The sequence below is a fragment of the Cricetulus griseus genome, chromosome 2 (assembly GCF_003668045.3).
Source record: "Cricetulus griseus strain 17A/GY chromosome 2, alternate assembly CriGri-PICRH-1.0, whole genome shotgun sequence".
NCBI lineage: Eukaryota > Metazoa > Chordata > Mammalia > Rodentia > Cricetidae > Cricetulus > Cricetulus griseus.
Window position 1 is genome coordinate 223,974,044 of NC_048595.1, and position 23,439 is coordinate 223,997,482.

At 43.8% G+C, this 23,439-nt stretch overlaps 1 protein-coding gene across 1 annotated transcript in view; it reads right to left on the bottom strand.

The window, feature by feature from the left end:
• Positions 1–21,319, bottom strand: part of Lama3 (laminin subunit alpha 3) — a 241,351-nt gene extending 220,032 nt beyond the window's left edge. The window contains exon 1 of the mRNA XM_035440276.1: positions 21,038–21,319. Within this exon, the coding sequence (XP_035296167.1) occupies positions 21,038–21,319 (282 nt within the window). The remainder of the gene's footprint in view (positions 1–21,037) is intronic.
• Between the last annotated feature and the right edge of the window lie 2,120 nt (positions 21,320–23,439).

Genomic DNA, 23,439 nt, shown 5'->3' on the forward strand with positions numbered 1-23,439 from the left:
GACATAAGGCTCATCAGTCCATGGGGCCACAGGTTGTGCTGGCTTTCTCTGCACCCCATCACTTCAGCCAAGATGTCACATATGGAGAAGGCCAGCAGAACAATGACTCCTTTAGTAATTTCTTAAGGGTTTTAAAGGTTTTCTAAAAATCATTATTACTGTCATTAATCGTGTGTGTGTGTGTGTGTGTGTGTGTGTGTGTGTGTGTGTGTGTGTGTGTGTGTGTTAGGATGAAGGACAACCCTAGACAATTGGGTCTCCTTCCACATTTATGTAGATACCAGGAGTCAAACTCAAGTTGCCAGGTTTGAGCAGTAAGTGCCTTCCTTGTGGAGGGAAGTTTTTTTTTATTTTTATTTTTGTTTGAGTTACAAAAAACTATCCCTCAATTGATATTACTATTTATTCTAAATGTATAATGTGCTTGAGGTTATATAAAGGAAGGTTATATCATACTAAGCACAATTATGAACTGGTTATCATTTTCATTTAGAAATTAAGCATGACATAAATTGATATGATTGTGTGTCAAGTTGGCAAGGGATGGACATGTGATGGCTTTTAGTTGTCAACTTGGCTACATACGGAATTAACTGGCTACATACGGAATTAACTGGCTACATACGGAATTAACTGGCTACATACGGAATTAACTAAACCCAAATGGCTAAACACACCTGTAAGGGATTTTTTCTTTTTAAAATATTTATATATATATTTATTTATTATGTATGTGGTGTTCTGTCCTACATGTATTCCCACAGGCCAGAAGAGGGCACCAGATCTTATTACAGATAGTTGTGAGCCACCATGTGGTTGCTGGGAATTGAACACCTGACCTCGGGAAGAGCAGCCAGCGTTCTTAACCTCTGAGCCATCTCTCCAGCTCCGATTTTTTTTCTTAATTAAATCATTTGAAGTGGAAAGATTGTTGGGGTCCATAAAGGTGGAGTGGAGGGAAGTTTTTGCTATTGATTTAAGCCTCCAAGTTTTGGAGTGTTCGTTATTAATATTATTATTATATTCAAAAGAATCATAATTGAACAGAGAACAGAATATCCCTAAATTTCCGAAATATGCACCAAATCCTTTCACAGTATCAAAAGAAGTACAAATAGTTCAATAGAAAAATGGGCAAAAATAAAAATAGGCTGCTCACAGAGAAGGCAATGAGCACTTGAGAATGTGTCTACATCATCACCATTAGCAGTTATGGCAGACCATATGCAATAGAATTTTACACACTCTCAGTCTGCCCTGATTTAAAGTGTGGTGCTATAAGTATTAGAAAGGGTATACTAAGAACATAAGTTGGTATAAAAACTTCAGAAGCTGCTTTGGCATCACTCCTAAAATAAATTCACACTAAGAACACAGCAATGCAACTCCTGAGCTTAGAACTCAAAAGGGATGGCTTGCACATTTTTGATGACATCAGATGCAAGAGAACTTTTTGCAGCCTGTTCACAGAGCAAAATCCAGAGACTAGCCAAACTGTGTGGCTTTAGGAAAGCAGATGATTCAAGAATGGCATAGTCACACCTTAAATGGCAGTGTGGACAATGAAAAAATTAATAAATTCTGAGCCTAACCTAACTGTGTGGCTTTAGGAAGGCAGATGATTCAAGAATGGCATTGTCACACCATAAGTGGCTGTGTGAACAACAATGAAAAAAATGAATATATTCAGCAAGATGGCAGAATCTTTGAAATACTTTTTATTATATAAATGCTTTCATTGTGGGTTGCTTTTAATTTTATGCTATTTTCATTAATGTATTTCCAAGAAGCAGCTGAGCATGGAGGAATATGCCTGTAATTGCAACACTTGGGAAGCTGTGCGTGGTGATTCGAATGTAATTGGCCCCCATAATCTCATAGGGAGTGGCACTATTAGGAGTTGTGGCTTTCTTGGAGTGGGTGTGGCCTTGTTGGTGGAAGTGTGTCACTGTGGGGTGGGCTTTGAGGTTTCCTATGCTCAAGACACCACCAAGTGTCTTTGCCAACTCCCTGTGGCCTGCATATCAAGATACAGCCAGCACCATGTCTTCCTGCACACTGCCATGCTCCCCGACATGATGATAATGGACTAAACCTCTGAACTGTAAGCTGCCACCTCAAATAAAAGTTTCCCTTTATAAGAGTTGCCATGGTCATGATGTCTCTTCACAGCAATAGAAACCCTGTAGCACAAATCTCAGGAGTTTGAGGCCCACCTTGGGCTGCACAGTGAGACTCTGTCTCAAAAAAGAAAACAAAACAAAAAGAAAGAAGGAAACAAAGTACTAATTAATAAAGGATTCAGGAAGGTGGTTTCCTCAAGTAACTATAGACAGTGAAAAAGGGACCAGCATTTAGGTGCTACATTTCATGCATGTTTACTTTAATATTAAACTACCACACACACACACACACACACACACACACACAAACACACACATACACACACACACGTGTGTGGCATAAAAGGACCATAGGAGCAAGTCATAAACTGAAGGAAATGAGAAATCCTTAATCCAACCCTGCATCTGAACCCCAGTATTTTTTTTAAAGATTTATTTATTTATTTAATATGTATACCGTGTTCTGCCTGGATGTATACCTGCAGGCCAGAAGAGGGCGCCAGATCTCATAATGAACGGTTGCAAGCCAACAAATTGTTGCTGGGAAATGATCTCAGGACTTCTGGAAGAGCAGGCAGTGCTCTTAATCATTGAGCCATGAACCCCAATATTTTTAATGACCATAAATAAATAGGAGGAAAGGGGCACAAAGAGAGTAAATACTGCCCTATATAAAAAGCAAACTGTCGCAGATAGTCTGTACCAGAAGTTTCCAACCCCCGAAAATGAACAGGGCAAAAGACTCTCTGTGAGTTGTGCTGGGCCTGTTGTTAGCCTAGTAATATAGGAAGTAGAAAATGCAATGGAGGGGGCTAGAAAGGAAGGGAATGTGGGCTGGAGAAATGGTTCAGCAATCAAGAGCACTTGCTGCTCAATCATAAGGACAGAGTTCAGATCCCAGTACCCACATCAGACAGCTCACAAATAGTTATAACTTTAACTCCAAGAGATCCAACACCTTCTTCTAGCCTCTGTGGGTATCTACACACACACACACACACACACACACACACACATACACACACACAAGATAATTATAAAAGGAAGAAAGAAAGAAAGAAAGGACGAAAGGAAGAAAGAAAGAAAGAAAGAAAGAAAGAAAGAAAGAAAGAAAGAAAGAAAGAAAGAAAGAAAGAAAGAAAGAAAGGGGGACATTCCAAATAGCCAGTGAAAGGCTCCAGCACTGGGAGTCCACAGGAGATAAGCCAGCATCCATCCATCCCACGGCTCAGCAATGGCATCTTCTTCATACGGATGGAGAGTCTAGTCTCTGATATCTCCTAACACTCTTGATGATTGTCTTAGGCTAAATAGCTTCTTACATGTCATACTTGCAGTGAATTAGTAATACAAACACTGTATGGCTCTAATTATGTAAGCACTGTTTCCAACAGTACCCCCTGAAAGAACTTTGTTTTTTTCAGTTTGAACTGTTCAATTTATCCAAAGTGCTCAAATTCTAAAGTGTCAGAACTGGGCTTAAATCAGAGAAATAACATGAATGGGTAAACGTGCCCTTGAAGAAAATTGCTAAGAGACCAGAGAAGTCATTTGACCATCACACTTTCCTAGAAAGTGCTAGAATAGAGACAGTATGGGCATGTGGAAGGCTGAGAGCACCAAGACACAATGGACTTGGCTTGGAATTTACACTCTGGGGTTTATAACAAAGCACATGAGACTGAAGGTGGAGAAATGAAGTAAAAAAAAAAAAGAGTTAAACTGCCTTGCCTGAGGCCACACGGCTAGAACATGCTGGAACCAGGACTGCACAAGGGTCTAGAGATGCTACACTCAGCCCAAGACTGTTCATACTCCTCCAGGGCTGAACCTCTCTGCAAGTTACATCAAAGAGCCCTGTCTTCTATGTGGATGGAATGTGAGGCTGAACTGGAATAACAATTGTGCTATTTTCCACCACCAAACGTGCACAGAGGCCCAGCTCAGGAAGGAGCCCTGCCTGGCAGCAGATTACATGTTTGCCCTCATATCAGGCACAGGAATCCTGGCAAGAGAGCATCTAACCACACTCATCCATCAATAGCCCCATCGTGCATACTCACTGCCAGGGGCTCCACACCTAGCCACCATTCTCTAAGACTCTAAAGGCTATGGTATCTCCAGTGCTCAAACCTAAGCCAGCCCTAAAGTGGAGAGTTTTCTGCAGTAAGCCAATTCCAAACCTAAAGCTGCCTCTTTGCAAAGATCCTATTCCCCTTGAGAGGCACCAAAGCACACAGGTGTGTTTACAATCACTAAAGCAAGCACTTTGTCATTTTCCTGGAAGTTTGCATAGTGTGGCGTGAGTTGTGATATGGAGTGAGGGTGATTTCACAGCACACAGAGTACACGGTACAGTACCGTGGCTCCTGCACGTTTCACAGCCCCAGGGGCTGGGCCATTTCCTCCCTACTGTGCCAGGCTCCTGGATATAATCAGAGAGGAAACAAGGGACTCAAGGTTGGTTCTAAGTACTTAAGGAAAACTTTATGAAAAAATAAACAAGTATATGCAAATGAGTAATTCAAAAATGTGTGCACCTAGTCCAAATTCAAAGCAGGGTGGGGGTGTGGATCTTTCTAGCTCATTTTGGAGGTGTGTATTTTGGAGTACAATGGATGTGTCCACGAGCTTTCCTGTAGCCAAGACAAAACACTTGAGAAAACCCTCTAAAAGGAGGAAAAGTTGTGGCTCACCATTTTGGGGGTCTCAGTCCATGGTCACCTTGTCCCATCACTTTGGTCCTGAGACAAGGGAGAGTGGGGCATGTGGTGGAAAGCAAAGCTGGTCATCTCATGGTGATCAGGAAGCCAAGAAAGAGGCAGGAGAAGAGAAATGGCTGGGAATAAGATGAATCCCTGTGGTGGGGAATATGTATTTTCAACTTGACAGAATCTAGAATTACCCGGATGAAACACCTCTGGGCATGTCTGTGATGACGCCTCTAGGCTGGATTAACTAGGGTGGCGTTTGTAGCTCCCAGGAAGGGTTGCACAGGCTGGGGTGGCCTTCAGTGATACAGCTGCCCTTGAGTAGTCCTGATGGTGTAAGTAACACTTGACCCATCCTCCTGCAGGCTCACTGGCTCATCAAACTGAACTTTGGTAATATGACTGTTTTGGTCTGTTGTCAGTTCCTACCTGAGATTAATAGGCATTTGTGTCTTACCTCCTCAGGAAAAATATCATATAACAGTGCATATAATTACACACTCTAAGTGTGGATAGCACCATTCCATGAGCTGGAGTCATATAACAGTTATATAATCATACACTCTAAGTGTGGATAGCACCGTTCCATGGGCTGGAGTCGCAGAGTGGGTAAAAAGAAACAGGCAAGCTGAGTGGCAGCATTCATCTCTGCTTCCTAACTACTGATGCAATGTGACAAGTCACCTCACGTTTTTGCTACCATGCTTCTCCCGCCATTCTGATGTGCCCTCAAACTGTAAAGCCAAAATTAACCCTTCCTTCCTTCCTTCCTTCCTTCTTTCCTTCCTTCCTTCCTTCCTTCCTTCCTTCCTTCCTTCCTTCCTTCCTTCTTCTGGTTTTGTTTGTTTGTTTGTTTGGTTGGTTGGTTGGTTGGTTGGTTGGCTGGGTATTTTGTAACAACAACAAGAAAAGTAACTAGTATACTCACCCCCTAGGAGCACAACCCCGAACACCCCTCCCTCAGCTGAATCCCATCTCAGGAACATCTGTCACCTCCCAAGAGCCCATCATGATCTACCCACTTCCCCAGACTCCATCAGCTGGCAGCCAAGCCACTATCCCATGGCCTTCGGGAGGGATTTTAGATTCAAACCACAGCAGGAAGAGGTTCCGATCCTGATCCTCACAATTACAACCGTGGAACATTGGTGGTAATACTTGTCCCCTTTAAGCTGTGGTTCTTTTTATTTAAGTGTTAGTCCCGCCAATCTCTTCGGTACTTCTGAGGTTTAAATGTGATGCTGTACATGATGCGCTCTGCTCTGGTGCATGACCCCATGGCTGCTGGAACCAACGGAGTGCGCCCACAATGAATTTTCTGCTTATGAGCCTGGATAGTACATGGGTAACATGACTGATACACAGGTTCATGAAAGAGACACTTAATGGCTGTAGTCCCAGAGCCACTGCTTGGCAACAATGAAGGTAAAAGGAAGCACCTACAGGTCAGGTTTGACACCCTGCACTTTGCACGTATGTATTTTGTTTTCTAGATAAATCCTGGAAGTAGAGACAATTACTGGGGAGCCAGAGGCACAAAGAGAAGGAACAGTCTGTCCAAGGGGGGAGCCAAGAGAGGAACCCAGGAAGGGATGACTCAAGTTGGGCACTGAAGAAGAGGGGGGAAGAGAAGGAGACCAGATAAAGGCATCTGGGGTTGGTACTTCGAAGTCTGTCCTTTGCTAGAAGACATCTATTCTGTGACAATGGAACCACCTACCTGACATTCTGACTCAACCAGCTACACAAATATGTGTTTAGATTTCCAGGGTGAACAGTGGACTTTTCTACTGCTTTTTGCCCATCTTCCCTCTGGGTCTCCTTGGAGTTAGTACTGCATATATTCTCCTCCTCTTTGATGTTCTTTCCCCATCTTCTTATCAATGCACAAACCACTTAGCTGGCTTTGGCCCTAACCCACCACCTCCCTGTGACTGTGCTAAGCCCAATATGCCTGCCTTCCCTCCCATGGTTATGGAGACGACATCTGTGTCCCATACACCCAGAGCCCATCTCTCTGGCCTGTTCAAAAAGTTCACATGAACAACTATACCTCCCTTACCCCTCCCTTACCTCTCCAACACTGATGATATTTCTCCAATGGCCTAGAAGCTATTGCTGCCTCAGGGCCTTTATGCAAGCTATTTTTTTTATTCATGGAACATACTGAACCCAACTTCAGACTATTTTCAGAGAGATTTCCCCTAACAAGGAGTAGCTGTGTTGTGCTCTCTTACCTACTTATATCTTATCCAATCACTAACTATTTATATTTCTAAAAATTATGATAATTCTTGGATTGTAATGCCCTGAGATCAAGGCCTTAGATGTATTGTTTACAACCATAAACCTAGAATAAGTTACCTGGGACAAGGCAGGCATTCAATATTCATTGATAAATTAATAATCTAAGGTGACTGGTACTATTAAGGTATAAGTTAATTTGTGGTTTAATGATAGTTTCCATTTGGGGATGGACTGGACATTGCAGATGTGCTGTGTCACTAAGGTCACTTGGATATGCTTTCTCTGCCACCATACAAACCTGCCTGTTCCACCTCTTGGCACCTCCCCAGAGCCATCTCTCCTCTCCTCACTTCTCTGCTGGCTTCTCTGGCCAGGAAGTGCCTCTTACACTCAACTAGATCTCCCTGGTCCCCAAGACCTCACATGTGCTGATGTCCTTTGCTTATGAAAGTCAAATCAGAAAGGAAAGAAAAATAACCACAACCACTTCCTGGTTACAGTGTGCTTCTTCTGTGTGTTCTTTTCCATTCAAAAAAGGGGTTTTTTAGGCCTGTGCACTTACTGCTGCAGACCTGGTCCGTCCTTGTTAGAATACAGCTGGAGGCCTAGACTGCCAGCAGTGGGTCTGCCTAGTGGACTATTCATTTAAACATCAACCATTTGGCTGCTATGAGGCAGACACGGTCCTCAGGGGAGATGGTCGGACCCTGGCCCGACTCATTTCATCAAATTGGACTCCCCCCACCAATCTCCAGTTACCACTTTAATCTTATAGTTAGACTCTTTTCTGATTTATGTTCCCATTGTCTCAAATCCCTGAACACTTCCATCCATCCTGCTTTAGTTTTAGAACTTGAATTCCTCCAGAGCAGAAAGAATATAAATGTACGCAGAGCCGAGGTGAGATGCTTGGAAATCCTGGGGAGGTTCACGAGTCTCTCACTTCTGGGGGCTGTGAGGTTTTCTGAGCTCCTAGAAGACGCAGAACATGTCATGTTCCCACCTGAAGGGCCTCTGTTGTTCCTCCACCTGTAACTTACTTTCCCATCCTCACACTTGGACTCCCCTTCATGCCTTTGGTTTCCAGCGTCAGTCTTTATCATGGACTCCTGTGTCCTCTCCCCAGCTCAGGGATGACCTGCGATCATTTCATTTACTCGCTGCTTACCACACCCCCACAGTACATTAGCTCAGGGGCCTTCCCTGCCTTGCTTTGAAATGTCTCACCTGCTCTTTATCACCATCCCAATGCCTGGCTCACCGATGTCAGTAAATAGTTATTAAATGTGGAGGCAAATGAGTATCACACACAAGAGCATCTACAAGCATTATCTCCAAATAGTGTGGATCTATATAGGTGGTACAAATCAAAGATCACCTCAAAAGACACTTCACCGGCCCCTGTCCACCTCTAGCTGTTAAACTGGACAGGCAGAATAAGGAAAGCAACTATCATAGCTACTCATTTTTTGTGATCATGCAGGAAATAGGCCAAGAAGAAAAGGGGGTGCTGGAGTCCTGGGGTTCCAGTGTTCCCTGTGAAATATCACCATGCAAAGGTCAGGTGGCAGGAGGAGTTGCCCCACTGGCAGCGATGCCTCCTGAAGGCTTCTTATGGCCCAGGGCAGAAGCACTGGAAGTAGGAACAGATAGCTAAGAAGTCGATTTGGAGGGGGGAAGGGGTGGGGCTCACCCAAGACACTCGCTTCTGAGCTAAATTGGCTCCCAAAATTCATATGCTAAAGACTAATCTTTAGTACCTCAGAATGAGACTGTATTTGGAGAAAGAGACTTTGAGGCCATAATTACGGTAAAAATGAGGCTGGGTGGGTGCCCCTAAGGCCTTGTGGGTGTCCCTAAGACCAGTGTCATTATGAGGTTAGAGTAGGACACAGGCTTGTCCAGAGGGAATAGTGTGTAAAGGCCCAGGGAGAAAACAGCCACCTGCAGCCAAGGAGTTAGACCTGAGGAACTCAACTCACCGGGACAACAGTTTGCTCTTGGACTCCCAACTTCCAGAGCCATCAGTGCCCTGTCTGTGGACTCCTTTTGGCAGCTTCAGCAAGCTAATTTAATCTCACACAAAGAAAGTCTTGACAGAGATGTGTGAGGTGCCTCAGCCAAAGCCCCCAGTAAGAAAGTCTCTAAACGGGTCATCCAGGCTGGTACACAGGTGTTCATGTGAGCTAGTCCAAATGGGCCTGAACCCTTACTCTGTGCCAGTCTAGTGAGCACCTCATATATAAAGAAGCCTCCAAAGTGAATGATCCCTGCCATCTGTTCAGTCATGACCTCTCCTCACTCCATTTAAGGACCACACCTGCAGTAGTCTGGTTCACTCTACCCCAGGTACTCACATGGCACCTCATCTTCTGCTCTCCCTTAAACATCCCAGTCAAAACGTTCTGTAGGTAGCTGATTTGATATAGAAAGCACTTGTAGGCTGACCTAGAGCCACAGTGAGTAGTCTCACTCTGGAGGCAAGCAGCCCAAACTCAAGATGTCTGCAGGGCTGTGGTCCCTCTGAAACCTGTCAGGGGAAGCAGTCCCAGACACCCATCTTTACTAATGTGTCAGGCACATCAAGGCCACACCTGAGACATTACTATCTTCAAGAGCATCTGTGAGAACTCAGGTCATACCTGGTGAAATTCTCATGGAAGAAGGGTATAGGAAGGCTCATTAGAACTTCCAGTCAGATTCCTGCCACCTTCCACACAAGGTCTTAGGGGCTTATGGCATCAGAAGGTGTAGAGGTGGGAGAGTAACCAATGAGAAGAATCCATCTATGAAGCTATGGGGAAGTCATCATGTCTGCTGGGGTGTGTTTTCAATGCGCTGTCCGCTTGGGGGTCACCACCTGTGGTTTATATGCAGACCCAGTAAACTCACTGGCTCACCCAACTGGACGGGTTTGGAATCTTTACTTTGATCTATTATTGGTTCCCTATCTGGAGTGAGATGTTCGTTCACATCTCTCCAGGGAACATTCACATAACACCTGCCTTCTAAAACACAGCTTGCTGAAACCTGGGCACTTTCTTTCCCAATGCTTCCACTGGGGTGTTTGCTGCTCTCTCAGGAAATTCTAGGCTGGCATTGCCCTTTGAACATTGCGCCTAAGACAAGCTGCCACAAGAGACACCATCACAGCAGGAAAAAGCGGTTCCACCCTCAGGGACCTAATGAGCTAGCATGGAAGGAGAGTTGAACAGAAATAGCTCCAAGGTGATGTGGAGTCAGCTAGACAGTGCACAGCTCTGAGGAATTCGCGGTTACCTGCAGTGGTAGCACAGAAACATGGCATAGTGAGCTAAGTACAGACACTTCATCCTTACTACCAGGGCTTGAATATTGGCTGTACCACACATTTGTGGTCTTAGACATGTCATTTAACTTCTCTGTGCTTCAGAATCCTTTTTGGTAAGCTGAGCAAGTCCTTCATGAATTCCTAAATCACTGTGATGATTAAGAAGTCAGCACAGAGACAAGAAAAGCTGCTTGCAGTGCAAGCCTGGCAACCTAAATTCAATCACTCAAAATGCATGTAAAGGGGGAGGACCAAACTATGTTCGACATTAGTGTGTGTGTGTGTGTGTGTGTGTGTGTGTGTGTGTGTGTGTTTTGCTGGCTTGCATGCACAGTTGAAAACTGACCACACGCACGTACGCATGCGCGCACCCACACACACACACAAATTCTTTTTTTAAAATCTATAGACCAACCTTGTTTATTTTTACACTTTCCATTATTTATAACCAAATTCTTTGACTAAATTTAATTCCATTCTTCATAAGGTGACTTTTATGTTATGAAATCTATGCTTTCCTATCTGATGTATTCATGAAAGTTTGTTTTCTATCTGATGCCTTCTATTGCTAAGGCATAGCAAAATAATTCCTGGTCTCTTACAAATGTATCTATTATTTTAAATACAACATACATTATTCCCTATAATATTTTTGTCTTATTCAATTTTGAATCTGTTGCTCTCTACTCTGTTCTCAGTATTGGTATCTCATATTGCTATTATTCACTCTTCCAAGCCATTTCATGCTCACAACCCTAATTAAATTTTCATGACCTGATATTCAAACCTTTCTTGGGGTTGGAGACATGGCTAAGTGATTAAGAGTTCTAGTTACTCTGTAAATGAGTCACAACCATCCTTAAGTCCAATTCCAGGGACTACACATCCTCTTCTAACCTCTGTGGGCATCATGTACACACATGATACACATACATGCATGCAGACAAAACAATCATGCACATAAAGTAAACAGAAACATATCCTTTAAAATATTAAAAAAGAAAACAAACAAAACCCCTTGGGTTTTCTTATGGAGCCTAGCAAGACAACACCACTTTTCTCTTACGAGCACTTGTGCTTCAATCTGAAGTAGGATGCACTCATGAAATTGTAGGTTTTCTTGTTCTTTTCTCCCCTCTTTTTTATTTAAATTAGAAACAATCTTGTTTTACATGTCAGTTACAGTCCCCTCTCCCTCCCCTCCTCCCCTGCCCCCCACTGACCCCCTTATCCCATCCCCTTTCTGGTCCCCAGGAAGGATGAGGCCTTCCAAAGGGGAATCTTCAAAATCTGTCACATCATTTGGAGCAGGGCCAAGACCCTCCTACCCTCTCCCACCCCAGCCCGTGTGTCTAGGCTGATAGAGTAACCCTTGAATTCCTGGAATCCAGTTGTAGAGAGGGAGGAGTGATGAGCAAAGGGGTCAAGACCATGCTGGAGAAACTCACAGAAACAGCTGACCTGAACAAGGGGGAGCTCATGGATCCCAGACTGACAGCTGGGAAACCAAGGTAGGACTGATCCAGACCCCCCTGATCGTGGGTGTCAGTTAGGAAGCCCGGGAAGTCTATGGGGCCTCTGGTAATGGATCAGTATTTATCCCTAGTGTAAGAATTCTTTTTTAAAGTAAGAAGTCAACATATGTAAGGTACACGTAGACAGTGCCTAGCTCACTACGCACTACCTAAGTGTGTATTAAATTACTATCTTGCATTAAGCAGAGGCCCCCCCGATTGTCTGCCTACTGCTTCTTCTCCCCATTCTTCCCTTTATTTGGTGCCTTCCTATAAAGTTTGCTCAGTATAGTGACAGCATCAGAGTAATGGGGAACCAGTTTCTCCCCCACTTCCCATGGTGAAGACAGATACAGAGAGCACGTACTTCTAACATCCATCCATTAACCCCACATGTGTTTTCTGACAGTGGTGTAATCAATGAATCAGCAAACTGGAAGGATGTGTGAGCCTCAGGGGGCTGGCTTCTCCCAGGGTAGTTTCCACCCCATTGGCATGAGAATTCTAAGCCCTGGAAGCACTTTCTAGCAAAGCAAAGTCCCCACACAAATGCAGCTCTATCAAGTGGATTTCGACCTCTCCTTAGCCTTTAGCCAGAAGTTCACACAACACCTTGGTTTAAACTACTCAGGGACCATTAATAATCTTTTGGGGGGGCAAATGGACCCAGAAATACCTAAATGACAACCAGAAACAATTGGTGTTCTGAAAAAATATTATTGCAACTTAGGGTTTAAAGCTAATTGTATCTTTAAAAATTAACCCCCAAATGCCATTTTATCCTATGCAAAATACTTCTTTTAGATAAAAATAGTGTCTAAACTAGTCATTAACATGTTCCAAAACAGTTTACACTACTATATTATAGAAGGCTTCAGAGGTTTCTGTTGTTGGGAATGAGTCACACACCAAATCTACCCAGTACATAAAGCAGTGTGCGTTGCCACAGAGAAGAATTGTATGGACCAGAAGGGTGTTCTATAAACAGAGCCTTAGCATGACTCAGTTTCCTGTTTATGACCATTGGTCCTAAAATACACAAACACACAGCTTAAACTCTGCTGTCGTTTATAGGAAATAGCAAACACTCTCACACTCTCATGTGTGTATGTGTGTCTCAGTGTCATCCAAGTCAAATACAAGCTCTTTACATAAACCACAGTAGAGTGCAGGGATGGGTGAAGGGTGAGTGGACCTGTCACCACACAAATTCAAGATCTCGACAAATATGTGCATTTCGTCCCTGATAATTGTAGTGTTTATGCCAAGCTAGTCCAAACTCTCGGGTTATACTTTTTTCTTTTTATAAAGATTCGCTTTTTATTATTTTGAATTATGTGTAGACTGTATGCCTAAATGTGTTTATATGCACTCGAGTGCAGGTAACATTAAAACCAGTGCACAAGATGTGACATACTCTTTGCTCATCCTTCGTAACTACCTGTCAGGTTAACTTCTTTACAGCCCCTAACTGCTGTCCCTCCACCATCCCAACACCCAACATTTTCTAAGCTCTTGCTGTGCTTCAGGGGACAGGACCTTGGATCACAGAAATCTCTCAAAACAAAAACTCAAAAATCGCTGGGCGTTGGTGGCGCACGCCTTTAATCCCAGCACTTGGGAGGCAGAGGTAGGCGGATCTCTGTGAGTTTGAGGCCAGCCTGGTCTACAAAGCTATACAGAGAAACCCTGTCTCGAAAAAAAAAACAAGATAAATAAATAAATAAATAAATAAAATGCCAGCATTGTTTTTATAGATGCACTACCAAAAATAAACCACTACCAAAGGATCAGGTTCTATTTTTATTAATGAATAAAGGTCATGAATAAACATTTTGTGACTTTAATTTTTGTAGATCCTTTTGGCATGCAATTCTAAATCCTGGCTGGTCTCACAAATTTATGTTTAGAAAGCTTGAGGAAACAGAACTGCTTTAGTTAACCCCTCTACAATTGCTGGCTGTACCTAGGCAAAGTCAAGTCCAGCTTCACTCAGATACAAACAAGGGATTAACCAGAATCTCTCTGCTCTTCTCCACCTGTGTCCAGCCACCTCTCCTGTCTCTGAAAGACAAATCCATATGAACTTCTGCCCACACTGGGTGAAAGCATCCAGTAGGCCGGCCTCCAGAACTCAGCTTTGTCCCCCTTCCCCAAACATGCTTCTTGCCAGCAATTGGTCAATGTTCTCGAGCCCCTCAACTGTTGGAGCAGAAAGCAACTTTGACTCATTCTTTGCAGAGGAAAATACCAAATCCTCCATATCACCAAACCAAAGTTACCAGTTCCACCCTGACCTAGAGACACAGTTCACTGAGTGAGCCTGAGTACCCAGTTCCCACTGTGTCTGGAGGTGACAGCTCTATGCATGGCCTGTCCTACAAAACCAATGAGAGCAGAAAGGCGACAACAGGGCCAACCTACCTGTAATTAAAACTACAACTCCGAGAGCACTTGGTGGCCCTCTGTGGGCAAGTCTGGGGGAACCACAGATATGGATCTCTGTGAGGCCTTTCTTCACTTCTCACCTGCTCTACCCATACCTGGGAAAACTCTCTCCAGCACTGGCTGTGGCAAGCAATCCAGTGCACCCAGAATTAAATATTCAAGCTACAACTGATAGTTAACTTAAATGGAAACATTCCATTTTGCTAATATTAATATACGTACTGTCAGAGGGGCCTTCACCTAGTCTCCAAGTCTTGAGTGTCTGAGAGAGAAGGTAGGCCATGAGCGTAGCATGTGACCATGACATATAGTCAAATAAAATATGGATTCTCTTCCCTTAAATAGCAGAAAAGATACAACCCAGAATTGAAATGAGAAGTGAGCTTGAAATTCTTTTGACTGTGCAGAGCTTACTAGCCATCTCATGCTGAAACATTTAAAATGGCGTTTAAAGGGGAGGAGCCAAGTAGCAAGTTTGAACCTGCCAATTTCTCAGCGGTTCTCAAACAGCCAGAAAACTGCTTCTCAGCAAAACTAGTGGCTAAAAGACACACCGAAGTTTAAACAGAGGGAACTTTTGAGAGACTCAGACACTGGTCATTGGGACAGCGGGTGAGAAAGAGCTCAACAGATGGCCTGACTGCTTGGCGGGGAGCGGGAGAAATGGAGGAACAATACAGTGACAGAAAGAGAACAGCGGGAAGGCAGCCTGGAAAACCAGTGCAGAAACAAAGCAGAAAAGAAAGTCTGGCTGCATCTGATTTAGAAATTGTGTAACACTGGTCCTTCGAATCACTATGATTTCCCCACTATAAGAGCAGAGTGCTGCCCTGGGAGCCATCCGGAAGCTGCTGCTTTGGGAAATGTTAGTTCCCGTGGTCACTTTGACACCATCTAGAATCAACCAGAAGACAGTCTCAGTGAGGAACTGAACAGATCAGGATGGCCTATGGGCGTGTCTGGGGTGGGGGTTATCTTTATGGGAATTGAGGTGGGCAAAGCTAGCCCACTGTGAACAGCGCCACCCCTAGAGTCCATCCTGACTATACACGAGAGCTGAGTGGTGAGCATTCATGCATTCACTCATTCTCTGATCTTGACTGGGGAATCTGACTAGCTGCTTCAAATTCCTGCCTTGACTTCCCCACAATTATGAACTGTAATCTAATAAGAAAAAAATCCTAGCATTCAGGAGACAGTGACAGGCAGATCTTTGTGAGCTTGAGGCTAGCCTGATCTACTGAGTGAATTCTGGGGCATCCAGAGCTACAGAGACACCCCATATCAAAAAAAAAAAAAAACCAACAAATAAACAAAAAAGAATATTCACTGCTAATTGTGCAATATCTAAAGAAGAGCCAACATTATAATCTTCACTCTATAAAATAGAAAGGGAAAGGGAAGGAGTTCTAATGCTAGTCATAAAGCCACCCTTATTCAGATACCTAAGTCAAATAAGATAACAATCAGCTAAAGAAAACCACGGACCAATGCTCTTAGAGAAAAATAGCAAATATTAGTGCAAAAAGAAGGTCAACAAAATATCTGCAGACTAAATTCAACAAACACTAGAAAGATCATTCACCATGATAATGCCAGTTGCATTCCAGGAATGCAAAGATGATTCAATAAATGCTAACTGGTAAATAAAACACAAGTCCACATAGAATCAATAACAAACTCATATGATCATCTCAACAGATGCATGAATCATTTGATAAAAACCAACATCCCTTCATGAAAATAGTCCAAAAAAAAAAAAAACTACATACAGAAGCACAGAGACTCAACATAATAAATGCTATATGTCATTCACTTGTAGGCAACATCATACTGAGTGGAAAGAACTCAAATAATTTTCTCTAAAGTCAGGAGCAAGGTAAGAGTGTCCACTTTGTTGCTTTGATTCAATACAGTACTTAAAATGTAGCTACAGCAGTAAGACAAATAAATAAGTAAATAAATACGGTATAGAGATAGAAGAGGAAGATGCCAAATTATTCCTATTTCCAAATGATATGATCCTATACTTAGAAGGCCCTAAAGATTCCACTAAAAACCTTCCAGACCTGACAAACAAATTTAGAAAAGTAACAGTATAAAAAAATCAACATAAAAGCTGGGCGGTGGTGGCCCATGCCTTTAATCCCAGTACTTGGGAGGCAGAAGCAAGTGGATCTCTGTGAGTTCAAGGCCAGCCTGGTCTATAAAGCGACACAGAGAAAGCCTGTCTCAAAAAACAAACAACAACAACAAAATCAACATATAAAACTCAGTAGCTTTTTATGTACCAATAATAATTCTGCTGAGAAAGTATTTGGGAAAATAATCTCATTCACAAAGGCTTGAAAAAGTCCTTGGGATAAACATAACCAAAGAGGTGAGAGACCCTTACAGTCAAAACCATACAACACTGAAGAGAGAAACTGCAGAGACCCTGGAAGATGTGTTGTTTTACATTCAATACAGTGGCTGCACCTTAAGCAACTGCAGTCCAAACTGGCAATTGCAACTCTGCAGCTACCAGGAGCGCATTGGCCGCAGCCAGGAGGGAATTCTGTTCCCTCAGGCCGTGGCTCTAACATGGCACTAAAGGGAACTTTACCTCAATCTCTACCCTTCTATAGAATTCAGGATTCAAAGGTTGAGGTGAAATCCAGTTCCCTTAGAGAGGCTGAATAGCAAGTAGCTAACCTCCTCTCCTTGCTCGTGTTTCCAGAAAAAAAGGGGCATCCTTCTGCTCAGTCGCCACTAAAGAACCCTGGCTACACATGGTTCCTCCCTACCACTTCCTGTCAGCAAGCTGTTACCAAAAGCCATCTACTGATTCCGTGTGATCCCTGTCAAAATCCCAATGACATTTTTCACAAAACTAATTGAAAGCACAAAAAAATCCTAATAACAATAACAATCCTAATTGAAAAGAGCAACACTGGAGATGTCACAATATCTATTTCAAATTATGCTACAGAGTCATGGTAATTTAAACTTCACGGACTTGTCACAAAAAACAGAAACAGAACCCTCAAAGACACCCATGCAGTTACAGCCATCTAAAGTTAGCCACTTCAACAATGGTGCCAGGAAAGCTGGATGCTGGCATATAGACAACTAACAGTAGATTCCCACCTCTCACCTGAATAAAAATCAAAACAAAATGACTCAAAGTTTTTACGGAGATGAGCCATGACACTCTAAACAGGACTCCAGTGGGCCAGACAATAATAGCGAGGTATGATGATGGGATTGTATACAATTAAAAGACTTCTGCACATCGCAGGAAACAACTAACAGTGTGAAGAGACATACAGGATGGGAGAAAATCTTCACCAGTGATTCAACTAGCAGAGGGTTAAGAGTCAGGATACATAGAGAATTCAAAACACAAACAAACAAACTAATCACTAGGACAAATAGACAAACTGAGATACTTTTCCCCCAATAACAAATAGCCAATTAATACATGAAGAAGTGTTTGACTCTCAACTACATTGAGAGTCCATCTCATCCCAGTCAACATGGGCACCACAAAGAGAACAAGATGAGCTAGTGCAGATTCACAAAAAGCCCTTGTACAGCACTGGTGGGAATATACATTACTGAAATGGCAATCAGAATAGAGGTTCCTTAAATCATGAATAAATAAAACTTTTATACAGTGCAATCACACCATATGTCCTGGTTCAGACCCAAAGGACACACAGCCAGCTTACAACAGAAATACCTGCATGTCTGTGTTGATTTTTCACACTGCTTACATCAGCCAGGATATGGAATAGCCTAGGGGTTCAACAACAGATGAGTAAGTGTTGGTGGTGCTTAATAACAACCACCAACATGAAGAAAGTGGTTCTCAACCTGAGGGTTCAAAGGACCCTTTCACAGGGGTCACCTAAAGGCATCAGAAAACACAGGTATTTACATTATGGTTCATAACAGTGCCAAATTACAGTTATGAAGTGGCAATGAAAATAATTTTATGGTTGGGGGTCATCAACAAAATGAGCCAGACTGAGAAAGAAGAAATGCCCTGTATTCTCCCTCATGTGCAGAATCTCAATTTCAATAATCAGGAGAGTAGAAGTTGAGCTATTAGGAAAAGGGGTCGGGGGAGGAGAGAAGAGGAGGGAAAGGACAGTGGTTAGTGTATGGGTGTGATTAGCAGGTGTGAAAATTGAAGCCCAGTGTCTTGTATGATTAACAGACAACAATAAAACACTTTATGAAGGAAGAATCATGGATTTTTATCACACATTCCAAACTTGCTAAATCTCTGTAATGACAACTAGCTGCCTGCAGGACTCTGTTGGACAGTGACCTGATATTTACATACAAAAAAAGGCAGGCCCTCTGTTTTATCAAAGTGGGGGTCTCGCTCGTGTCAACCGTGTGTGGGAAAGTAAACACTTTTCTAAGAAAATAGATGTCTCATGGAGGAAAGCACATTCAGAAAGGCAGATGTTTGGGAATGTGTGCCTTTCTTTGTGGCAAAGCCAGAAATTCATTAACTTTAAAAGTTTCATATTTTCATTTACTTAAATGTGGGAACAATTTTTTCTAATGTATTTTAATTTTTTCCAAAAGAAACTGTCAGTGCTTTTTGAACAGATTATCTGAAACATTAAAACACATGGTTCCTTAGCAGAAAAATGATGAATGTAGCATCAAAAGGAAATAACGATGAGCCAAGTTTCTACAGGGAGAAAAATCCTGAGTGAGTTCTGAGTGGGTGCAGACAGCAAGAAACCTGTCACAAGCACCAACTTGGTAGCACTCCTCTGTCTGTCACCACCCCAATGTTTCCGAAGCAAAAAACATGTTCCTTTGGCCTGTAATGCAGTACTATAATTCAGTGCTTCCACACATCACTGTAATTGACTCAGGACACTGTTTACACATCCTAAACTGCAAAGAAAAGAAGAAAGAGGAAGACACAATCCAAAGTGGGAACGCAAAAGAAAAGCAGAGCTAAAAGAGAGCACAGTGAACCAACAAAAATGCCATGGCCCCAACCTTTGCCCCACTCCCACTGCTGTGCATCCTTGAGCAAGAGTATGTCACCACCTCATGCCATTTTGCCACTCAGGCTTCTCAGTCTGTGTTCTAAGTAGACGAGAAGAAGCATGTCAGGGAACATACTTGAGGTGGCACACATGCATACTGAAACTAGTTCCAGCATCATAAAGATTTTAATGATTTTTCTTTCACACAGGTTCCCATGATATAGTTCAAGCTGGTCTTGAACTTATCATGGAGGTTAGGTCAACCTCAGATTCTTAGGCCTCTCGCCCCAGGCACCCCAGAGCTGAGATTACAGGTATAGACCACCATGCCTTACAGCCTAGAGTGCTGTTTTGGTTTTCTGTTTGTTTTTAGTACTGGGACCGAACCTGAGGCCTCCTGCATGCTAGGCAAGCACTCTACCACTGGGCTATATCCTCTGCATGAGCCTCCACCTTTATAGGGATCTTTCAAATGTATGACCTGTAAGACCAACTTAGAACCATTGAGCAACAACTCTAAACTAAATGTGTCTGAATGAACTCCACAATTACATTTGTATACATGTCTAATTTTCCACAATAACAAATAATTAACGAAAAAGTAACTGACATCTGTTGGAGAAAATTGAAAGTATCTTCATCATCATTATCTTCTATTTCCCTTTTTGCACATTTACACTATGGTGAAAAAAAAAACCTATTTTATCATTGGTTTATCCTTTCAATTTTTTTCTTTCCATGTAGTGAGATAAGTACAGTATGTTAGGATATTCACACATGCATAATTAATAGATAAATTTGCATCTATTACATGCCACGTTCAACTACCTATCACTGACGGTGATACCAGTCAAGACTGTCCAACACACTAACCCAGACATGCTAAGCTCCAAAATTCCTCCCTCTTATGGCAATACTTCTCTCCTCAGCAGCACTTCCCGGAGAGAGGATTTGGACTTAGGACTGAATTCAAGCACTCACACCCACCCTAGGCTAAAATGCTGTTTCTTAGCCTACTCCTTTGTGCACCTCCCAGCCCAGGATGAGGCCTGGGGGTGAGAGGCTGGCACACCAGGTGCTGATTAAGCACCACCAACAGCCCGCACCCTCATCTTCTCCAGGTGTTCACGGTCAGAGTGCAGCCTCTCTGCCCACTGAAGGTCTCACTGGTCCCGGGACTCCGGTTGGAGCATGGGATGAAATGGACCTTTGCAGACAGCGAAGTAGTACTACGGATATAACCGGAAATGCTAGCGAAGTTTCCTAGGCATAAGACTGCAAAACCTAAAAGTCTGGCAGAGAGCCGCCTCAGAAGCCCAGGGTCAGTCCAGGGCTGGCCCGGAGCCATCTGGGTGATGGACATTTGCTACGAAGCCTAGGGCTTCCTCCTCTGCAGGTTGGAACCTGACCACAGCTTTCACTCACCCTCGCTTTGCCCACCCCAACTAGGATGGCATGCATCTAAGGCGGTGCTCCCCCTGACACTTTACCAAGAGCACTACACCCAGGTCACAGGGTCCCCGGCCAGTTTGGCCTTGGGACAGCCTGGTCCCTGACACTTGAGATCCTTAGCTCAAGTGAGGAAAAGAAGACCAGTCCTTTAGCAACAGTAACTGGCCCCTATAGAGAGCCAGTCACAATTCTCGACCCAATTAATCCTCGCTACCTGTGGGGACCGTACCTGGATGGTGTGGCCGCTGCCCTGTGCAGTGGGGCCGCCCACCAATTTGCAGTAAAGTTCCGGCCGGGGCCTTGCGACCTCCGGACCCCGCTCACCGCAGGTAGCGGTGGCCCAGATCCGTGCCGCCTGGGCCAGGTTGAAGTAGGGAGGGTACAGGCTGAGAGCGGCCGCCCGAGGGTCCTGAGCCACCAGGCTCCAGCAGGGCGACAGCAGCAGCGGCAGCATCAGCAGCAATAGCGTGAGCAGCGAGGATCCCAGTGCCCAGCCTGGAGCCACCGCCATCTCGTGGCGCTGGGTCTCCTGCCTGTGCGTGGCGTGGCACCGGGGAGCAGGCGGCTGATACTCTGCACGCTGGCTCCTGAGCAGCCGGCGATGTGGGCGGCGCCCCGGGCCGCGCCCCTCTGTCCACGCGCTGAGCGGGCCGCATAGGCGCCACTACTGGGTTGCAGAACCTGCTGCTGCTTCTGGCACCGGAGCAATCAGGAACCAGCAGGCTGCAAACTTCCCCAGCTCCCCAAAGTCAGGAGCATCAGCGAGGGTCGTCATTGTCCTAACAGCCAGGTGAGACATCAAAGTGGTCTCTCTGTGCGGTTTGCAGGAAACTGCCTCTGCCTGTAGAACTTTTGTCAAAGACGTTTCCAGTTCCCAGGCGAGCATTGATCTGAGACCATTCTCCCACCTCGCCGCCACAGATATGTGCTGAGCCAGGGATTAAAGGATCTCACTGAATTAGCAGTGGTGGACAGTATACATCGAAATCACAAACCAGTGGTGCACGCTGTGGTTAGCCTAGCTGGAAAGATACCTGGGGGGGGGGGGATCCTTTAGACGTCCAGGTACTACTCCCTCAAGGCAAACGCTTCCATCACCCTCCAACACTGAGTCCACAATAGGCCCTCTAAGCTATTAGAGGAGGTGCCTTGCTGGGGGAACCAGCATGCTAGAAGGCTTTAAGTGTCCCAGACAAACAGGACTAAAACTTTGAAGGCTAGAAAAGGGGGGTGGGGGCAAGAAGAGAGAACACAGCTCTGCCAGGATACAGAGAGGTACTGTGGTTTGAATATCCCTGCCTAGGTTAAATATTCCTAGACTGAAACTCTACTGTCCAGCCATGATGGTTTTAGATAAAGATGGAATTTTTTGCGTGTCTTGGTAAATAACTCCAGTATGCATATCATTTGCCTCAATCATTCCACTTGTACAGATTTGTATCAAAGGAATAGGTAAATACATCGTGGGGGTGATGCTGGTGCATGGGCTCAGTGTCCTCACAAAGGAGCCCCAAGCTGGACGTGGTGGCCCACACCTGCAATCTAGCATTATGGAAGACTGATCAGGTGTTGAAGGTCAGCCTGGGCTACATATCAAAACCCCACCACAAAAAAAGAAAGGAAGGAAGGAAGGAAGAAAGGAAGGAAGGAAGGAAGGAAGGAAGGAAGGAAGGAAGGAAGGAAGGAAGAAACCAGAACGAATGAAAAATAAGAGACCAGAGTGTGCTGGCTAACATTGGCCACTGCAAGAGGGCACCGTGAAAAGACTGTTGTGAAGAAACCAGGAAGCACCCCCCACCACCACGACCACAACCACAGGACATCTGCAGACACCAAGTTTCGGGGTTTCAATGTCTACAGCAACTCTGTGTTCCAAAGCTACCCACTTTGTGCTGCTACAAAGACTCAGATGGACTGAGATGGAGGATTGAGCTCACTGGTATATTTATAAAATTCTGGGATAGTTAATCTTCTGTTTGTTCTTCAAAAATATGGAGGGAGGGGAAGGATTCATAAGCCTATTATAAAGGAGAAACCGTAAGAAGGGACTGGAAACTTACATGTCAGACGGAAACTTAACCAACAAAAAGTGGAAAACAAATGCAGGAAAAACTGTGTTTCATAGGTGATATTTGACAAATGCCTTTAATAATACAACCTTTACAAAGCAAACACAGAAAAACTGAACATCGGGGCTAAGAAATCAAGCAGATAATTTACATAAAAAGAAAATGTAAGAGCAAGTAAACATAGTTGGTTTAGAATTTTGATCTTCCTGGGAATCAAGATGCAAATAAGATACCAACCAATGAGCCTCATCTTTCACTTAACAAATTGATAAAATGAATTAAATATATGAATTAAAAAATTAAGGATTGAAGAGAATTCATGACATCAACACACTCTTGGAAAAAGTGAAAAAAAAAAAGCCCTCCACTTGAGGGGAGGGATTTCTGCAGTGCTTAGCAAATGACTCCAATATATAATTTGTCCTGCGTTTCTCTTGTAGAGATGTACAGCCCTGAAATAATCAAAGATGTTTATGAAGAAGCTATCTCGTTTGTTTGTTTAAGTTTTATAAGACCCTAAGTGTATTTACAAGGCCATAAGAACAACCTACAGAAATGTATT